The 20844-nt window shown below is 41.0% G+C and overlaps 4 protein-coding genes across 4 annotated transcripts in view; 2 read left to right on the forward strand and 2 right to left on the reverse strand.

Annotated features, from left to right (window-relative positions):
• Window positions 1-7185, reverse strand: part of LOC140679856 (uncharacterized) — a 127027-nt gene extending 119842 nt beyond the window's left edge. Inside the window, exon 1 of the mRNA XM_072916209.1 lies at window positions 6913-7185. Within this exon, the coding sequence (XP_072772310.1) occupies window positions 6913-7015 (103 nt within the window). The 5' untranslated portion in view covers window positions 7016-7185. The remainder of the gene's footprint in view (window positions 1-6912) is intronic.
• LOC140676656 (uncharacterized) overlaps window positions 1-20844 on the reverse strand; it is a 310270-nt gene that overhangs the window by 109097 nt on the left and 180329 nt on the right. The gene's annotated exons all lie outside the window — the stretch shown is intronic.
• Window positions 1797-20597, forward strand: LOC133624026 (uncharacterized). The gene is made up of 4 exons (XM_072916233.1): window positions 1797-2203; window positions 4330-4997; window position 8325; window positions 19512-20597. Exons 1-4 carry the CDS (start codon window positions 2101-2103, stop codon window positions 20006-20008), a joined length of 1269 nt encoding a protein of 422 aa, XP_072772334.1. The 5' UTR covers window positions 1797-2100; the 3' UTR covers window positions 20009-20597.
• Window positions 12496-19463, forward strand: LOC140679824 (uncharacterized). Its single transcript, XM_072916105.1, has 3 exons — window positions 12496-12867; window positions 18630-19346; window positions 19435-19463. The coding sequence occupies exons 1-3, from the start codon at window positions 12765-12767 to the stop codon at window positions 19461-19463; spliced, it is 849 nt and encodes a 282-aa protein (XP_072772206.1). The 5' UTR covers window positions 12496-12764.

A 20844-nucleotide genomic window follows, 5' to 3' on the forward strand; every position in this document is an offset into this window, starting at 1 on the left:
ACGAAGTGCCTGGGGAGGGGGAAGTCTGGGCTTCCCTGCTTAGGCTGCTGCCCCCGCGACCCGACCTCGGATAAGCGGAAGAAGATGGATATAGATATATATATATATATATATATATATATATATATATATATATATATATATATATATATATATATATATATATATATATATATATATATATATATGATGACTTGGTCCTGGGGTTTAGTTTTTCTCGAAGGCAACGGAAAGTTGGCTCGGGCGAGACGGGAATGAAGGTACATTTTTATTTAAACACTATAAATACAAAACAAGGAAGTAAACAAATGGCGCGCACAATGGCGGAGAACAAACTATGAAACCAAACACTTGCACATAGGCAAAAACTATGAACAACAAAAAACACTAACTGTGGCAATAATAAACAAAACTTACTTGGTATGGACAAAAAGGAGCAGCGTGAACGATGGACATGAAAAAAAGAGTCAGAAATGTGCAGAAGCATAAATGTGGAGATGTCACCAGAAAGACAAACTGAAAAACAATGAACTTAAATACTACAGACATGATTAACGAAAACAGGTGCGTGACTCAAAACGTGAAACAGGTGCGTGACGTGACAGGTGAAAACTAATGGGTTGCTATGGTGACAAACAAGAGTGCACAATGAGTCCAAACGTGGAACAGGTGAAACTAATGGGTAATCATGGAAACAAGACAAGGGAATGAAAAGCCAGAAACTAAAGAGTCTACAAAAAAACATGACTAAGACAAAACATGATTACACAGACATGACAATATATAGATAGATATGATATATATAATGCCAAAGGAAATGTAAAAAGAACATGAAAACCTCCCACAGTCTAAAATACATTATAAAAACTATTAGCATCGAAGACAAAAATAATATCATGAGTGTAATATTGATTTTGTTTCTTTTTTTTCTTTCCTTATGCTACTGTTGTTTCAATACATTGTTAAATATTTGAATATTTTTACGAAAATAAGTTGTATGTCTTTGTTTTGAAAATGTAAAATGGACAAGTTTACTTTTATTTTCAGAATAAGTAAATAGTAGGGGCAGCACGGTGGAAGAGGGGTTAGTGCGTCTGCCTCACAATACAAAGGTCCTGAGTAGTCTTGGGTTCAATCCCAGACTCGGGATCTTTCTGTGTGGAGTTTGCATGTTCTCCCCGTGACTGCGTGGGTTCCCTCCGGGTACTCCGGCTTCCTCCCACCTCCAAAGACATGCACCTGGGGATAGGTTGATTGGCAACACTAAATGGTCCCTAGTGTGTGAATGTTGTCTGTCTATCTGTGTTGGCCCTGCGATGAGGTGGCGACTTGTCCAGGGTGTACCCCGCCTTCCGCCTGAATGCAGCTGAGATAGGCTCCAGCGATCCCCCGCGACACCAAAAAGGGACAAGCGGTAGAAAATGGATGGATGGATGGAAACCTTCCACATTATAAAATACATTATAAAAACGATTAGCATCAAAGACAAAAATAATATCATGAGTGTAATATTTATTTTGTTTCTTTTTTTTTCTTTCCTTATGCTACTGTCGTTTCAATACATTGTTAAATATTTGAATATTTTTAAGAAAATAAGTTGTATGTCTTTGTTTTGAAAATGTAGAATGGACAAGTTTATTTTTATTTTCAGAATAAGTAAATAGTATATAATAAAATAGTTGTACCGGGGGTGGGAGCTGGTTGTACTTGTTTCTCTCGCGAGATCTGGAAAAGAGCTGGTTACTTGTTTCTCTCGCGAGATCTGACAACACTGCGCGCGAACCAAACAGGGCGAGGACAAAGCAAGATGGCGTCTGACGGTGAAGACGTTATTGCAGTCGTCACAGTTCAGTGTTCTTAATCTGTGCGTCCATGTACACATATATGTCCTTTATTACACTCTATTAAATAGAGTAAACATCGTTAATAACTGTTTGCATCCGGTTATATTAGTCTGAGCGCACTTTGATGCTTCTCGAGCTAGCTTAGCTTGCTAGTTAGCTTAGCGTGTTAGCTGCTAACAAAGAGAGGCGGAAGTGATGAAAACACATCGCTAAGCAGAGATCAAGTGTGAGTGTAAAGTGTTGTGATTGTGTGAAAATGTGCGAAAGAACGATAGCAGAGTACGAGGAGGAACTTTGTCCAACAAAAGAGGAGAAGGAGCGACAACATGAAAAACATCAAGTTGTGTTACGCAGAACAGGTTTGTTTACTTCTTACTCTCACATCTTTACTAACTTTATATTTATTATTAACACTATTCTTGAATACATTGTCTATAGGAAGATGAATTGTCATGTGAGGATGATGCACTGATTGTTTTATGTTGTTCATAAAAACGAGACAATATTTATGAGAGGTTGATGTTCCTCTCAGTGTGTAACAATGTGTATCAACATGTTTACACAAAACTCACACAGTCACCGGGGGAATATTGCAGAGAGCAGGTTAAGTGCAAACTCCTCGAGAGTTTTACCTCCAAAAATAAGAGAGGTAAGACAAAGTCAGAGTCAGTTACCATGGTAACTGACGCTGTAAACCTAGCCTGCTAGCTGGCAGGTTTGACAAGTTATTTATGTGTGTAAAAGCTATACTGACCTGTTATTTCCTTCATATTGGTGCAGCCATTAACCTACTACAACACCTACTACCGTATTTTCCGCACTATAAGGCGCACCTAAAAACCACAAATTTTCTCAAAAGCTGACAGTGCGCCTTATAATCCGGTGCGCCTTATATATGGGTTAATATTAATATTAATTTTCATAAAGTTTCGGTCTCGCAACTACGGTAAACAGCCGCCATCTTTTTTCCCCGTAGAAGAAGCGCGCAGTGCATGCTGGGATATGTGACGTTTCATTTCCATTTGTGTGTTTATGTAAAGACCCCAAAATGGCTCCTATTAAGTGTGTTGTCTGTCTAATTATAAATAATGCTGACGAGGCGTGTTAACTGAGTTCTCAACGTTTACTCACAGCGTGCTCATAACCACATTCTAACTGCCAGCATACAACGCTTCTCAGGGCTACCGCGCATGTTCGTCACTATCGTTGCATGCTGGGTAGTGTAGTTGTTATATTTGCTAGCTCATAACATCACATTAAGAGACACGCTTACGCGCTTAATTCAATACTCGCCGTCATTCCGGGTGGATTGACAAAAGACCTCCAGCCGCTAGATATTGGTGTCAACAGGGCATTCGAAGCTAGACTGCTAACTGCGTGGGAACAGTGGATGACAGAAGGCGAACACACCTTCACTAAGACAGGGAGACAGCGCCAGACGACGCCAACATCTGCCAGTGGATCGTAAATGCCTGGGCAGATATTTCGGTCACAACTGTGGTCCGAGCTTTCCGGAAGGCAGGATTCACAGAACTGCTGGACAACAGCGACACTGACTCCGATTACTTCGACGAGACGGAGCCGGCCATTTTGGATCCCACATTCGCCCAACTTTTCAATTCGGACACGAAGGAGAAGAATTCGAGGGATTTATGAATGAAGAATAACTTCAGAAAGTGAGCGTTATGTTTATTTTGTGTGTTGTGACATTAACGTTCGAGCAACATTATGTTGCTATTGCTCTGCACTATTTTGAATTTTACTGTGTTTGTGATTGCACATTTGCGTACATTTTGGGAGTGAACAGAGTTGTTAGAACGCTGGTTTTTAATATATTATTAAAGTTTGACTGACCTATCTGACTGTTTTTTTTGACATTCCTTTAGCGCAGTTAGATGCGGCTTACAACACCGGGCGGCTTATAGGTGGACAAAGTTTTGAAATATGCCGTTCATTGAAGGCGCGGCTTTTAACCCAGGGCGCCTTATGGTGCGGAAAATACTGTATATATATATATACATATATATATATATATATATATATATATATATACTGTATATTTATGTATATATGTTCAGTTTAACAGTCCAGTTGTGATTGATTGAATGCCCTGAGAATTATACTGGACATTCTTTTGTAATTGCCACAAAATAACGTGTAGTATTTTGTTAATTTCTTTCCAAAAATATTTTTATTTTATAGATATTTTCAAAGCAGATGCTTAGGGCCCTCTGTCACTTCATGGAGGACCCGTAAAATCTGTGCCTCTTAAGACCTCACTGTTGGCTTTGTACGCTCATGTTACTTCTCAACTAGTCTAAGTTGATGCTAATCGACCTGTTTCTTCTCCTTTTTACTGAATGTGAAAGCAAAAGTGAGTCCACAAATAACCAAATCGTAAAAGCAGAATCGAAAATGAAATCTGAATTGGTAAAATCGTATCTATTTCAATCCCAGCATGTGTTTGTCTTCTTGTGTCCTGCAGACGTCTGTGAAAAATATCGTCCACCTGAGCAGCAGGAGGGGTCCTCCAGTGTGGAGCAGAAGAGGTCACAGCACTTCCACGTGAAAGAAGAGGAGCCACAGCCCCCCCACATTAAAGATGAAGAAAAAGAGCGGCTGTCCCCCCACTTCATAGAGGAAGACAAGAGACACCTCATCAGTGTGAAGAGTGAAGATGATGAGGTCAAAGTTGAAAGTGAGGAGCCTCCAAGCAGCAGCTCAACTCAACACATGACAACAGAAGCTGATGGAGACCACTGTGGAGGATCACAAGCAGACAAGCTCTTAGCTCCACTATCAGATAGTGAGGACACAACGTCACACTCTCCTGACACTGATGATGAAGACTCTAAAGATGATAAGACATGTCACACTGACAACACACACTTCACATGTTCTCACTGTGACAAAACCTTTAAATACCATTGTCGTCTAAAAATACACATGAGAACACACACTGGAGAAAAACCTTTTTCCTGCTCAGAATGTGGTAAAAGTTTTGTATCAAATCAAAGTTTAAAAATACACATGAGTGCACACACTGGTGAAAAACCCTTTTCCTGCTCAGAATGTGGTAAAAGTTTTTCACTAAGTCGCAATTTAAAAGAACACATGAGAATACACACTGGAGAAAAACCTTTTTCGTGTTCAGTCTGCAATAAATATTTTACTCTCAGGCCCAATCTAAAAACACACATGAGAACACACACTGGAGACAAACCTTTTTCCTGCTCAGTCTGTAGTAAAAGTTTTATACAAGGACATCAATTGAAAGCACACATGAGAACACACTCTGGTGAAAAACCATACACCTGTTCAAGCTGCATCAAAAGCTTTCGTCTCCTAAACACTCTTAAAGTACACATGAGAACACACACAGGAGAGAAAGTGTTGAGTTGCAGTGTGTGTGGTGAAAGATTCTCCTATAAGTACCAGTGTAAGAAACACAAGTGTGCTGGTGAGAACAGCAGCAGCAAATGAAGATGCAGGATTTGAAATAAACTTTCTAACACCATCAGCACATATAACATGTGTGACATCATTGTTGTGTGTGTAACACAATCTTGTTATTATGCTTATAACATATATAGAGTAAATACTTCAGATTAGTGCTTTTATTTCAGTCAAGTACATGAGTTAATATACACATTTGTGTACTTTAAAATGAACAGAACAATTTGACTGAAAAGGTGAGAATAAACAGTACATAAAATATGTTACATACAATAAACATTTTATGTGTAGATATTCATAATTCACTTTTATACTTATACATAATAGTGTTTTATGTGTGTTTTTAAATAATGAAGTGTTACATATTTTATTTTCTAATTGTAGATGATTCCATAGATGAACTCCTTTATATGATATACATATTTGTTTTACATGTGTTCATACCTTTGCTTTTGAGTACACATAAATCCCTCTTAGTTCATATTTACTGGTTCACATCTGAAACATCTTCTGGACCACTTCTGGAAGCATATTAATTTTTACTTTATACATCATTTGAGCAGTTGTCTTTTTTACAATTTTAAAATGTGTGACTTTATGAATCATTTGTTGGGTCTTTATAATCCATTCTATTAATTGTCTTTATTACTCTCTTGTGTGATATGAATATTGTTGTGTGATTGTTTTATATGTATGTCCCCAGACCTTTATGCAATAAACAATGTATGCTTCAACTAAAGTTAAATGTAGTTAATATTTGTGGGTATGTATTTTATTCTATTTATTATCGCAGTCAATTTTTAAAATGTTTTCTTCATATGACTTCCATGTAGTTTCCAGCTTACTTCATCATCTAGACCAGGGGTCGGCAACCCAAAATGTTGAAAGAGCCATATTGGACCAAAATTACAAAAAAAAATCTGTCTGGAGCCGCAAAAAATTAAAAGCCATATTACATACAGATAGTGTGTCATGAGATATAAATTGAATTAAGAGGACTTAAAGGAAACTAAATGAGCTCAAATATAGCTACAAATGAGGCATTATGATGCAATATGTACATATAGCTAGCCTAAATAGCATGTTAGCATCGATTAGCTTGCAGTCATGCAGTGACCAAATATGTCTGATTAGCACTCCACACAAGTCAATAACATCAACAAAACTCACCTTTCATGCACAACCTTAAAAATTTGGTGGACAAAATGAGACAGAAAAAGAAGTGGCATAAAACACGTCCTAGAAAGTTATACATGTAAACAAACTACGGTGAGTTCAAAGACCGCCAAAATTAGTAAGACAAAACGGCGCTCGCCAAATACTCGAATCAGTGACGCATGTTTAATATAAACAGTGTGATTTCTAACAATTAGGGAGGTTTGTGTCATGTTTGTCCTCCTACAGAAACCATATTAAAACAAAAAAATAGATTGTTTTCCCCTCATCTTTTTCCATTTTTCATACATTTCTGAAAAAGCTCCAGAGAGCCACTAGGGCGGCGCTAAAGAGCCGCATGCGGCTCGCCGACCCCTGCTATAGACAATGTATTCAAGAATAGTGTTAATAATAAATATAAAGTTAGTAAAGATGTGAGAGTAAGAAGTAAACAAACCTGTTCTGTGTAACACAACTTGATGTTTTTCATGTTGTCGCTCCTTCTCCTCTTTTGTTGGACAAAGTTCCTCCTCGTACTCTGCTATCGTTCTTTCGCACATTTTCACACAATCACAACACTTTACACTCACACTTGATCTCTGCTTAGCGATGTGTTTTCATCACTTCCGCCTCTCTTTGTTAGCAGCTAACAAGCTAAGCTAATTAACAAGCTAAGCTAGCTCGAGAAGCATCAAAGTGCGCTCAGACTAATATAACCGGATGCAAACAGTTATTAACGATGTTTACTCTATTTAATAGTGTGTAATAATATGTGTACAAGGACGCACAGATTAATGAACACTGAACTGCAGGGTTGGGACTCACGCGTTACAAAGTACGTTACTGTAACGCCGTTATTTTTGGCGGTAACTATCAATCAATCAATCAATCTTTATTTATATAGCCCTAAATCACAAGTGTCTCAAAGGGCTGCACAAGCCACAACGACATCCTCGGTACAAAGCCCACATAAGGGCAAGGAAAAACTCACCCCAGTGGGACGTCGATGTGAATGACTATGAGAAACCTTGGAGAGGACCGCATATGTGGGTAACCCCCCCCCCCTCTAGGGGAGACCGAAAGCAATGGATGTCGAGTGGGTCTGACATAATATTGTGAGAGTCCAGTCCATAGTGGATCCAACATAATAGTAAGAGTCCAGTCCATAGTGGGGCCAGCAGGACACCATCCCGAGCGGAGACGGGTCAGCAGCGCAGAGATGTTCCCAGCCGATGCACAGGCGAGCGGTCCACCCCGGGTCCCGACTCTGGACAGCCAGCACTTCATCCATGGCCACCGGACCTGTGCCCCCCCCCCCCCCAAGGAAAAGGGGAGCAGAGGAGAAAAGAAAAGAAACGGCAGATCAACTGGTCTAACAGGGGGGCTATTTAAAGGCTAGAGTATACAAATGAGTTTTAAGATGGGACTTAAATGCTTCTACTGAGGTAGCATCTCTAATTGTTACCGGGAGGGCATTCCATAGTACTGGAGCCCCAATAGAAAACGCTCTATAGCCCGCAGACTTTTTTTGGGCTCTGGGAATCACTAATAAGCCGGAGTTCTTTGAACGCAGATTTCTTGCCGGGACATATGGTACAATGCAATCGACAAGATAGGACGGAGCTAGACCGTGCAGTATTTTATACGTAAGTAGTAAAACCTTAAAGTCACATCTTAAGTGCACAGGAAGCCAGTGCAGGTGAGCCAGTATAGGCGTAATATGATCAAACTTTCTTGTTCTTGTCAAAAGTCTAGCAGCCGCATTTTGTACCAACTGTAATTTTTTAATGCTAGACATAGGGAGACCCGAAAATAATACGTTACAGTAGTCGAGACGAGACGTAACGAACGCATGAATAATGATCTCAGCGTCGCTAGTGGATAAAATAGAACGAATTTTAGCGATATTACGGAGATGAAAGAAGGCCGTTTTAGTAACACTCTTAATGTGTGACTCAAAGGAGAGAGTTGGGTGGAAGATAATACCCAGATTCTTTACTGATTCGCCTTGTGTAATTGTTTGGTTGTCAAATGTTTAGGTGGTATTATTAAATAAATGTCGGTGTTTAGCAGGACCGATAATCAGCATTTCCGTTTTCTTGGCGTTGAGTTGCAAGAAGTTAGCGGACATCCATTGTTTAATTTCATTAAGACACGCCTCCAGCTGACTACAATCCGGCGTGTTGGTCAGCTTTAGGGGCATGTAGAGTTGGGTGTCATCAGCATAACAATGAAAGCTAACACCGTATTTGCGTATGATGTCGCCTAGCGGCAGCATGTAAATATTAAAGAGTGCAGGGCCAAGAACCGAACCCTGAGGAACTCCGCACGTTACCTTAACATAGTCCGAGGTCACATTATTATGGGAGACGCACTGCATCCTGTCAGTAAGATAAGAGTTAAACCACGACAAAGCTAAGTCTGACATACCAATACGTGTTTTGATACGCTCTAATAAAATATTATGATCGACGGTATCGAAAGCAGCGCTAAGATCAAGAAGCAGCAACATAGATGACGCATCAGAATCCATCGTCAGCAGTAGATCATTAGTCATTTTTGCGAGGGCAGTCTCTGTAGAGTGATTTGCCCTGAAACCGGATTGAAAAGGTTCACAGAGATTGTTAGACACTAAGTGTTCATTTAGCTGCTGTGCCACAATTTTTTTGAGGATTTTCGAAATAAAGGGAAGGTGGGACACCGGTCGGTAGTTTACCATGAGGTCAGGATCAAGGTTAGGTCTTTTGAGCAGAGGATGAATATCCGCTTTCTTGAATGCTAGGGGAACAGTGCCAGAGGAAAGTGATAAGTTTATAATATTTATATATATATATATATATATATATATATATATATATATATATATATATATATATATATATATATATATATATATATATATATATAATTTGTTCCCCCGTAATAATATTGAAATATCTAACAATGTATTGAATTAAGGGAAGACAAAAACCCCAAAAGAAACAAAATAAATATTACACACATGATATTTTTTTCTTTGATGCTAATAGTTTTTAGAATGCATTTTAGAATGTGGGGTATATATATATATATAAAATAATATATTTATATATATATATATATATATGTATATATATACATATATATTTGTATATATATATATATATATATATATATATATATGTATACATATACATATATATTTGTATATATATATATATATATGCAAATATATATATATGAATATATCAATTTATATAGATATATATTTTTATATGTATATTTATACACATATATATATAAATATATATATATATATATCTATATATATATATATATATATATATATATATATATATATATATATATATATATATATATATATATATATATATCTATGCAAATATATATATGAATATATCAATTTATATAGATATATTTTTTTTATATGTGTATATATATATATATATATATATATATATATATATTTATATACATATTTATATATATATATATATATATATATATATATATATATATATATATGAATATTTTAATTACAACAAGGTGGTCTTGCCGCTGGGCCTTAGGCCTGTCACACCTCCACTGGTGCCTGTGGTGGACTGTGCACGGCAGGGACGTCCTCTTCCCTGAGGCAGGCCTAAACCTGACCGCATACCAGAAAAGGTTTTGCTGCAGGGTCTTCAGCTGGGGACCACCTCTCATTGATGTTTCGCCCCTTAGCCCAGAACATTTCCCGGTGGCGGGGCAGTGAACAGGGACGTTTCCCTGACACCCTCTGCAGCAAAACCTACTTGGATGTTGCTCCCCAAGCCTTGTCGTGTCGTTTCAGCCAGAGTCAGTGGCTAGCTTTCTCTGCTTCTTCTGAAAGCTCCTTGGTGGATCTGCTCAGAGTGGCTCCACGTAGTCCCAGGTCCTTGAGCGGGCGTGGTGTTGTTCTGCCCACAAAGCCTCTGGCTCCCACCTCCACCGGATACAGTCTCACCCTCCATCCACTTTCTCTGCATTCTGCAACCAGGTCTGCTTACTTTGCCTTCCTTCTCTCGTAAGCAACTTCCAAACCCTCCGCCCATGGCACTGTCAGCTCAACCAGTATTACTGACTTCAGAGCTGCAGACCACAGCACCACATCTGGTCTTATGGAGCTGCCTACCCAGGTCCACTTCCATCCTCCATTCCGCCCCTGGTGTTAATAGCTTGGCGGGTGGTCTCTTGCTGGAATGTGTCGCAGGTTCCCCCTGCCTCAGGAAGTGGATCCTGCATTGGCTTTCTGCTGGACTCTGGTTGTTTACCTCCTGCTGACTTTTTTCCAGCACCTCTGCCAGCTTGCTGAGCACTTGGTCGTGCCGCCACCTGAGCCGACCCTGTGTCAGCGCCATTTTGCAGCCTGACAGAACATGCTGGAGTGAGGCATTGATGGTCCCGCAGAGGTCGCAGGATTGCTCTGTGCCAAGCCATTGGTGGAGGTTTTAGGGCTCGGGAGGGTGTCATATGTTGCCCTGATGAGGAAACTGAGCCGAGCCTGTGGCAGTTTCCAGAAATCTGCCCAGCTGATTGCTCGGTTCGAGACACCCTCCCAAGTTGTCCACCTCCCCTGCTGCCCCTGTGCCACAGACCTTACTCTAAGCTCCTCCTTCTCAATCCTGGTCACCTCAGCAACAACAAGGTCCTTCCTCTCCTTCCTGCCTGCCTTGGACCATAGGATGGGTGGATCGCTCCATCCAAAGCCTGCCCGGCCTGTCTGGACCATGCCCACGACTTCTTGGTGTTGCAGTCTCCCCATCGCCTTCTGGACCTCCTCCTTGGCCCTCCACTTCCTTCAAGTCTCGACTCTGGCATTTGCATCCGCCACTGCCCTGCCTGAGGAGTCCCTTAGCTCCATCACCAGCCTTGCCTTCTCCTGCCTGTAGCCCAGGGGGATAGATTTCAGGGGTAGCTGGAGTGAGTTCCATCCATAAAGGCCAGCAGCTGAGAAGCACCGAGGCAGGCCAAGCCATTATCGGATGAAATAATTGGTATATATATATATATATATATATATATATATATATATATATATATATATATATATATATATATATATATATATATATTGTCATGTCTGTGTGATCATGTTTTTGTTTTGGTCATGTTCGGTTTTTTTTTTGGACTTTTTGTGCACTTTTGTTTTGTCACCATAGCAACCATTAGTTTTCACCTGTCACGTCACGCACCTGTTTCACGTTTTGAGTCACGCACCTGTTTTCGTTAATCATGTCTGTAGTATTTAAGTTCATTGTTTTCAGTTTGTCTTTCTGGTGACATCCCGCATTTATGCTTCTGCACACTCTCCACACCCTTATGACCCTTGCTGCTCTTTTTTCATGCCGGTTCCATGCCAAGTAAGTTTTTGTTTATTAAGCCACAGTTAGTGTTTTTTGTTGTTCATAGTTTCTGCCTTTGTGCAAGTATTTGTTTTCATAGCCAAGTCGTTTCTCCGCCACTGTGCGCGCTTTTCGTTTGTACTTTATTTTGATATATTAAATAAATCATGTATTTACATTCCCATCTCGCCCGAGCCAACTTTCCGTTGCATTCCGGAAAAGCAAACACCCAGGACCAAGTCATGACATATATAATGCCAAAGGAACTTTAAAAAGAACATGAAAACCTCCCACATTCTAAAATACATTATAAAAACGAATAGCATCAAAGACAAAAATAATATCATGAGTGTAATATTTATTTAGTTTCTTTTTTTTCTTTCCTTATGCTACTGTCGTTTCAAAACATTGTTAAATATTTGAATATTTTTACGAAAATAAGTTGTATGTCTTTGTTCTGAAAATGTAAAATGGACAAGTTTACTTTTATTTTCAGAATAAGTAAATAGTATATAATAAAATAGTTGTACCGGGGGTGGGGAGCTGGTTGTACTTGTTTCTCTCGCGAGATCTGGAAAAGAGCTGGTTACTTGTTTCTCTCGCGAGATCTGACAACACTGCGCGCGAACCAAACACGGCGAGGGTAAAACAAGATGGCGTCTGACGGTGAAGACGTTATTGCAGTCGTCACAGTTCAGTGTTCTTAATCAGTGCGTCCATGTACACATATATGTCCTTTATTACACTCTAGTAAATAGAGTAAACATCGTTAATAACTGTTTGCATCCGGTTATATTAGTCTGAGCGCACTTTGACGCTTCTCGAGCTAGCTTAGCTTGCTAGTTAGCTTAGCGTGTTAGCTGCTAACAAAGAGAGGCGGAAGTGATGAAAACACATCGCTAAGCAGAGATCAAGTGTGAGTGTAAAGTGTTGTGATTGTGTGAAAATGTGCGAAAGAACGATAGCAGAGTACGAGGAGGAACTTTGTCCAACAAAAGAGGAGAAGGAGCGACAACATGAAAAACATCAAGTTGTGTTACACAGAACAGGTTTGTTTACTTCTTACTCTCACATCTTTACTAACTTTATATTTATTATTAACACTATTCTTCAATAGATTGTCTATAGGAAGATGAATTGTCATGTGAGGATGATGCACTGATTGTTTTATGTTGTTCATAAAAACGAGACAATATTTATGAGAGGTTGATGTTCCTCTCAGTGTGTAACAATGTGTATCAACATGTTTACACAAAACTCACACAGTCACCGGGGGAATATTCCAGAGAGCAGGTTAAGTGCAAACTCCTCGAGAGTTTTACCTCCAAAAATACGAGAGGTAGGACAAAGTCAGAGTCAGTTACCATGGTAACTGACGCTGTAAACCTAGCCTGCTAGCTGGCAGGTTTGACAAGTTATTTATGTGTGTAAAAGCTATACTGACCTGTTATTTCCTTCATATTGGTGCAGCCATTAACCTACTACAACACCTACTACATCCACCTACTCAGTGGCCTAGTGGTTAGAGTGTCCGCCCTGAGATGGGTAGGTTGTGAGTTCAAACCCCGACCGAGTCATACCATCCATCCATCCATCTTTTTCCGCTTATCCAAGGTCGGGTCGCGGGGGCAGCAGCCTAAGCAGGGAAGCCCAGACTTCCCTCTCCCCAGCCACTTCGTCCAGCTCCTCCCGGGGGATCCCGAGGCGTTCCCAGGCCAGCCGGGAGACATAGTCTTCCCAACGTGTCCTGGGTCTTCCCCGTGGCCTCCTACCGGTCGGACGTGCCCGAAACACCTCCCTAGGGAGGCATTCGGGTGGCATCCTGACCAGATGCCCGAACCACCTCATCTGGCTCCTCTCGATGTGGAGGAGCAGCGGCTTTACTTTGAGCTCCCCCCGGATGACAGAGCTTCTCACCCTATCTCTAAGGGAGAGCCCCGCCACCCGGGGGAGGAAACTCATTTCGGCCGCTTGTACCCGTGATCTTGTCCTTTCGGTCATAACCCAAAGCTCATGACCATAGGTGAGGATGGGAACGTAGATCGACCAGTAAATCGAGAGCTTTGCCTTCCGGCTCAGCTCCTTCTTCACCACAACGGATCGATACAGCGTCCGCATTACTGAAGATGCCGCACCGATCCGCCTGTCGATCTCACGATCCACTCTTCCCTCACTCTTGAACAAGACTCCGAGGTACTTGAACTCCTCCACTTGGGGTAGGTGCATTATCTGGCACAACACCTGGAACCTGACGCTGTAAGGTGTGTGTGTGTGTGTGTGTGTGTGTGTGTGTGTGGGGGGGGGTTGGAAGTAACGGGGTGTATATTGTAGTCCTGGAAGAGTTAGTGCTGCATAGGATTCTGGGTATTTGTTCTGTTGTGTTTATGTTGTGTTACTGTGCAGATGTTCTCCCAAAATGTGTTTGTCATTCTTGTTTGGTGTGGATTCAGTGTGGCACATATTTCTAACAATGTTAAAGTTGCTTATACGGACACTCTCAGTGTAAACTGTATTGCTGTTGATGAAGTATGCGTTGCATTTACATGAGTGTGCTACAGGAGCCGCTCATATCTTGTGACAAGGCAGGCACGTTGCTAGAAGGGATGGAAAGCGGACGTGACGTCAGCTCGTAGAGGACGTTAAAAGCAGTGCCTGTAACGGATCGATACAGCGTCCGCATTACTGAAGACGCCGCACCGATCCGCCTGTCGATCTCACGATCCACTCTTCCCTCACTCGTGAACAAGACTCCGAGGTACTTGAATTCCTCCACTTGGGGCAAGATCTCCTCCCCAACCCGGAAATGGCACTCCACCCTTTTCCGGGCGAGAACCATGGACTCGGACTTGGAGGTGCTGATTCTCATCCCAGTCGCTTCACACTCAGCTGCGAACCGATCCAGTGAGAGCTGAAGATCCTGGCAAGATGAAGCCATCAGGACTACATCATCTGCAAAAAGCAGAGACCTAATCCTGCAGCCACCAAACCGGATCCCCTCAACGCTTTGACTGCGCCTAGAAATTCTGTCCATAAAAGTTATGAACAGAATGGGTGACAAAGGGCAGCCTTGGCGGAGTCCAACCCTCACTGGAAACGTGTCCGACTTACTGCCGGCAATGCGGACCAAGCTCTGACACTGATCATACAGGGAGCGAACCACCACAATAAGACAGTCCGTTACCCCATACTCTCTGAGCACTCCCCACAGGACTTCCGGGGGTACACGGTCGAATGCCTTCTCCAAGTCCACAAAGCACATGTAGACTGTTTGGGAAAACTCCCATGCACCCTCAAGGACCCTGCCGAGAGTATAGAGCTGGTCCACAGTTCCACGACCAGGACGAAAACCACACTGTTCCTCCTGAATCCGAGGTTCGACTATCCGGCGTAGCCTCCTCTCCAGTACACCCGAATAGACCTTACCGGGAAGGCTGAGGAGTGTGATCCCACGATAGTTGGAACACACCCTCCGGTTCCCCTTCTTAAAGAGAGGAACCACCACCCCGGTCTGCCAATCCAGAGGTACCGCCCCCGATGTCCACGCGATGCTGCAGAGTCTTGTCAACCAAGACAGCCCCACAACATCCAGAGCCTTAAGGAACTCCAGGCGGATCTCATCCACCCCCGGGGCCTTGCCACCGAGGAGCTTTTTAACTACCTCGGCAACCTCAGCCCCAGAAATACCAAAGACTATAAAAATGGGACCCATTACTTCCCTGCTTGGCACTCAGCATCCTAGAACCCGCTGGTGTACACCAGCAGTGAGGGATGCCGTCAAGCTGAATAAAGAGTCCTATCGGGTCCTTTTGGCTCATAGGACTCCAGAGGCAGCGGACAGGTACCGACAGGCCAAGCGAAGTGCGGCTTCAGCGGTCGCGGAGGCAAAAACTCGGACATGGGAGGCAATTGGGGAAGCCATGGAAAACTAATTCTAGACAGCTTTGAAGCGATTCTGGTCCACTATCCGCCGCCTCAGGAAGGGGAAGCAGTGCACTGTCCACACCGTGTATGGTGAGGATGGTGTGCTGCTGACCTCTACTGCGGCTGTTGTGGATCGGTGGAGGGAATACTTAGAAGACCTCCTCAATCCCACCAACACATCTTCCTATGAGGAAGCAGTGCCTGGGGAATCTGTGGTGGGCTCTCCTATTTCTGGGGCTGAGGTAGTTAAAAAGCTCCTCGGTGGCCACGCTCGGGAATCATTTGGTGATTTAACCCCCAACCCTTGATGCTGAGTGCCAAGCAAGGAGGCAATGGGTCCCATGTTTATAGTGTTTGGTATGACTCGGCCGGGGTTTGAACTCACGACTTTCCAGTGTCAGGGCAGACACTCTAACCACAAGGCCACTGAGCAGGTCGATGGTTAATGCATCCTCAATAGAAAATAAACCTTAACAAAAGTTAGCTAACAATTGAGTCATTGGTAGCCGCTCTATTCTGCCTATAAAGTGCTCTAAATAACATCCTAAAACCTTCTTCAACATTTTAAATACACACTGTAAGTGCAAACCCCGTTTCCATATGAGTTGGGAAATTGTGTTAGATGTAAATATAAACGGAATACAATGATTTGCAAATCATTTTCAACCCATATTCAGTTGAATATGCTACAAAGACAACATATTTGATGTTCAAACTCATAAACTTTTTTTTTTTTTTTTTGCAAATAATCATTAACTTTAGAATTTGATGCCAGCAACACGTGACAAAGAAGTTGGGAAAGGTGGCAATAAATACTGATAAAGTTGAGGAATGCTCATCAAACACTTATTTGGAACATCCCACAGGTGTGCAGGCTAATTGGGAACAGGTGGGTGCCATGATTGGGTATAAAAGTAGATTCCATGAAATGCTCAGTCATTCACAAACAAGGATGGGGCGAGGGTCACCACTTTGTCAACAAATGCGTGAGCAAATTGTTGAACAGTTTAAGAAAAACCTTTTTCAACCAGCTATTGCAAGGAATTTAGGGATTTCGCCATCTATGGTCCGTAATATCATCAAAGGGTTCAGAGAATCTGGAGAAATCACTGCACGTAAGCAGCTAAGCCCGTGACCTTCGATCCCTCAGGCTGTACTGCATCAACAAGCGACATTAGTGTGTAAAGGATATCACCACATAGGCTCAGGAACACTTCAGAAACCTACTGTCAGTAACTACAGTTGGTCGCTACATCTGTAAGTGCAAGTTAAAACTCTCCTATGCAAGGCGAAAACCGTTTATCAACAACACCCAGAAACGCCATCAGCTGCGCTGGGCCTGAGCTCATCTAAGATGGACTGATACAAAGTGGAAAAGTGTTCTGTGGTCTGACGAGTCCACATTTCAAATTATTTTTGGAAACTGGACGTCGTGTCCTCCGGACCAAAGAGGAAAAGAACCATGTTATAGGTGCAAAGTGTAAAGGCTAGCATGTGTGATGGTATGGGGGTGTATTAGTGCCCAAGACATGGGTAACTTACACATCTGTGAAGGCGCCATTAATGCTGAAAGGTACATACAGGTTTTGGAGCAACATATGTTGCCATCCAAGCAACGTTACCATGGACGCCCCTGCTTATTTCAGCAAGACAATGCCAAGCCACGTGTTACATCAACGTGGCTTCATAGTAAAAGAGTGCAGGTACTAGACTGGCCTGCCTGTAGTCCAGACCTGTCTCCCATTGAAAATGTGTGGCGCATTATGAAGCCTAAAATAGCACAACGGAGACCCCCGGACTGTTGAACAACTTAAGCTGTACATCAAGCAAGAATGGGAAAGAATTCCACCTGAGAAGCTTCAAAAATGTGTCTCCTCAGTTCCCAAACGTTTACTGAGTGTTGTTAAAAGGAAAGGCCATGTAACACAGTGGTGAACATGCCCTTTCCCAACTACTTTGGCACGTGTTGCAGCCATGAAATTCTAACTTAATTATTATTTGCAAAAAAAAATTAAGTTTATGAGTTTGAACATCAAATATGTTGTCTTTGTAGTGCATTCAATTGAATTTGGGTTGAAAATGATTTGCAAATCATTGTATTCCGTTTATATTTACATCTAACACAATTTCCCAACTCATATGGAAACGGGGTTTGTATATATACTGTATAATGTAGTAACATTATTAATAACATGTCATATTTACATATCTTGCTCATTTTAAGCATGCAATGTCTGCTCTCACTGGGATGTCGACTGATGGGATGTTCATATCTTCCCGTTTAGATGAAGAATTAATCCTCACAAAGGGCTAAAAAAGGGTGGGTGCAAAAGAGCGTATTTTCGTGTCTTTCTTGCCATCTCCAGGTCTAAGTTGGATGTCAAAGTTGATCAAGTTCTCGGTTTATGTCCACAACCTTCTACTACATAAGTGAGAGGCATGATTTGTAATCTAGAATTAGCTTTTGTGTCATTTCTAATTGTATTATTTTGTCTAAAAAAACATTATTAATTTACTTGTTTATTTACTGTTATTATCTGGTTACTTTATTTGAGAAAATAATACTGGAAATTATGTAATATATTTTACTGCATATTTCAGCAACTAAATTAGGAGCCTGTGTAGCCTGTTTTAAAATGGTTCTATTAGTAATTCTATATGAAATAATATATCACAAAATCAATTTTAAAACATATCGTCCATCCATAGTAAAAAGTCCTGTCGTCCTGGTTTGTTTTTATTTCCCTGTGAATAATGTTGTAAAGAGCAGCGTGTTTGTGCGTCACTGAGATTTCAAGACAATTCATACGATAACTTGTTTTTCCTAAGTGCATGTAAAAGTACTGAATGCATTGTGTGACTGAGCAGAGATGGTGTGTTTGTCTTGCAGACGTCTGGGAAGAACATCTTCACCCTGAGCAACAGAAGTGGAGCTTCAGGATGGAGCCACAGCCCTCCCACATTAAAAAGGAAGAGGAACACCCACTGATCCCCCATTTTAAAGAGGAAGAGGAGGACCCACTGAACACTCACATCAAAGAGGAAGAGGAGGACCCACTGATCCCCCATTTTAAAAAGGAAGAGGAGGACCCACTGATCCCCCATTTTAAAGAGGAAGAGGAGGACCCACTGATCCCCCATTTTAAAAAGGAAGAGGAGGACCCACTGACACCCCATTTTAAAAAGGAAGCCGTGGATCCACTGAGTCCTCACATTAAGGAGGAAAAGGAAGACCCACTGACCCCTCACATTAAAGAGGAAGAGGAGGAACACAGCATCAGTCAGCAGGGAGAGCATCTTGAAGGACTGGAGGAGGTTGATGTCACCAAGATGCCAGTGACTGGTGTCCCTGTGAAGAGTGAAGGTGATGAGGTCAAAGGTGAGAGTGAGGAGAAGAGAGAGGCGGAGCCTCCAAGCAGCAGCTCAACTCAACACATGACAACAGAAGCTGATGGAGACCACTGTGGAGGATCACAAGCAGACAAGCTCTTAGCTCCACTATCAGATAGTGAGGACACAACGTCACACTCTCCTGACACTGATGATGAAGACTCTAAAGATGATAAGACATGTCACACTGACAACACACACTTCACATGTTCTCACTGTGACAAAACTTTTAAATATCCTAGTAAATTGAAAAGTCACATGAGAACACACACTGGAGAAAAACATTTTTCATGTTCAATCTGCAGTACAGATTTTAGTCATAAGCACGATTTGAAAAGACACATGGGAATACACACTGGAGAAAAACCTTTTACCTGCTCAGAATGTGGTAAAAGTTTTGTAATTAATCAATATTTAAAAGTACACATGAGAACACACACTGGAGAAAAACCTTTTGCATGTTCAATCTGCGGTAAATATTTTACTCAAAGTCAATCTTTCAAAAGACACATGAGAATACACACTGGAGAAAAACCTTTTTCCTGCTCAGAATGTGGTAAAAGTTTTGTAATAAATCAAAGTTTAAAAATACACATGAGAACACACACTGGTGAAAAACCTTTTTCCTGCTCAGAATGTGGTAAAAGTTTTGTAATAAATCAAAGTTTAAAAGTACACATGAGAACACACACTGGTGAAAAACCCTACTCCTGTTCTAGCTGCAACAAAAGCTTTCGTTACCTAAGCACTCTTACAGTACACATGAGAACACACACAGGAGAGAAAGTGTTGAGTTGCAGTGTGTGTGGTGAAAGGTTCTCCTATAAGTACCAGTGTAAGAAACACAAGTGTGCTGGTGAGAACAGCAGCAGCAAATGAAGATGCAGGATTTGAAATAAACTGTCAAAACTTTAACTTTGGCTTTCTAACATCAGCACATATAACATGTGTGACATCATTGTTGTGTGTGTAACACAATCTTGTTAATATGATTCTAACATTTATAGATTATGTAGTGCTTTTATTTCAGTAAAGTACATGAGTTAATATACACATTCGTGTACTTTAAAATGAACCGAACAATTTGACTGTAAAGGTGAGAATAAACAGTACATAAAATATGTTACATACAATAAACATTTTAAGTGTAGATATTCATAATTCACTTTTATACTTATTCATAATAGTGTTTTACATATGTTTTTTGAAATAATGAAGTGTTACATATTTTGTTTTCTAATTGTAGATGATTCCATAGATGAACTCCTTTATATGATATACATATTTGTTTTACATGTGTTCATACCTTTGCTTTTGAGTACACATAAATCCCTCTTAGTTCATTTTACTGGTTCACATTTGAAACATCTTCTGGACCACTTCTGGAAGCATATTATTATTTACTTTATACATTATTTGAGCAGTTGTCTTTTTTGCAATTTTAAAATGTGTGACTTTATGAATCATTTGTTGGGTCTCTATAATCCATTCTATTAATTGTCTTTATTACTGTCTTTTGTAATATGAATATTGTTGTGTGATTGTTTTATATGTATGTCCCCAGACCTTTATGCAATAAACAATGTATGCTTCAACTAAAGTTGGGTACAATAAATGTAGTTAATATTTGTAAGTATTTCTTTTATTCTATTTATTATCGCAGTCAATTTTTTAAATGTTTTCTTCATATGACTTACACGTAGTTTCCAGCTTAC

The sequence above is a fragment of the Nerophis lumbriciformis genome, linkage group LG26 (genome assembly GCF_033978685.3).
Source record: "Nerophis lumbriciformis linkage group LG26, RoL_Nlum_v2.1, whole genome shotgun sequence".
Lineage (NCBI taxonomy): Eukaryota > Metazoa > Chordata > Actinopteri > Syngnathiformes > Syngnathidae > Nerophis > Nerophis lumbriciformis.

What these genes read in the sequence shown, in the direction of transcription:
- LOC133624026 (XM_072916233.1), top strand. Translation starts at nt 2,101, where the DNA reads ATGTGCGAAAGAACGATAGCAGAGTACGAGGAGGAACTTTGTCCAACA. An exon ending in AGTTGTGTTACGCAGAACAG is followed by an intron (nt 2,204 to 4,329) that starts GTTTGTTTACTT and finishes TGTGTCCTGCAG; the next exon opens with ACGTCTGTGAAAAATATCGT.
- LOC140679824 (XM_072916105.1), top strand. Translation starts at nt 12,765, where the DNA reads ATGTGCGAAAGAACGATAGCAGAGTACGAGGAGGAACTTTGTCCAACA. An exon ending in AGTTGTGTTACACAGAACAG is followed by an intron (nt 12,868 to 18,629) that starts GTTTGTTTACTT and finishes TTTGTCTTGCAG; the next exon opens with ACGTCTGGGAAGAACATCTT. An exon ending in ACACTTCACATGTTCTCACT is followed by an intron (nt 19,347 to 19,434) that starts GTGACAAAACTT and finishes TTCAATCTGCAG; the next exon opens with TACAGATTTTAGTCATAAGC.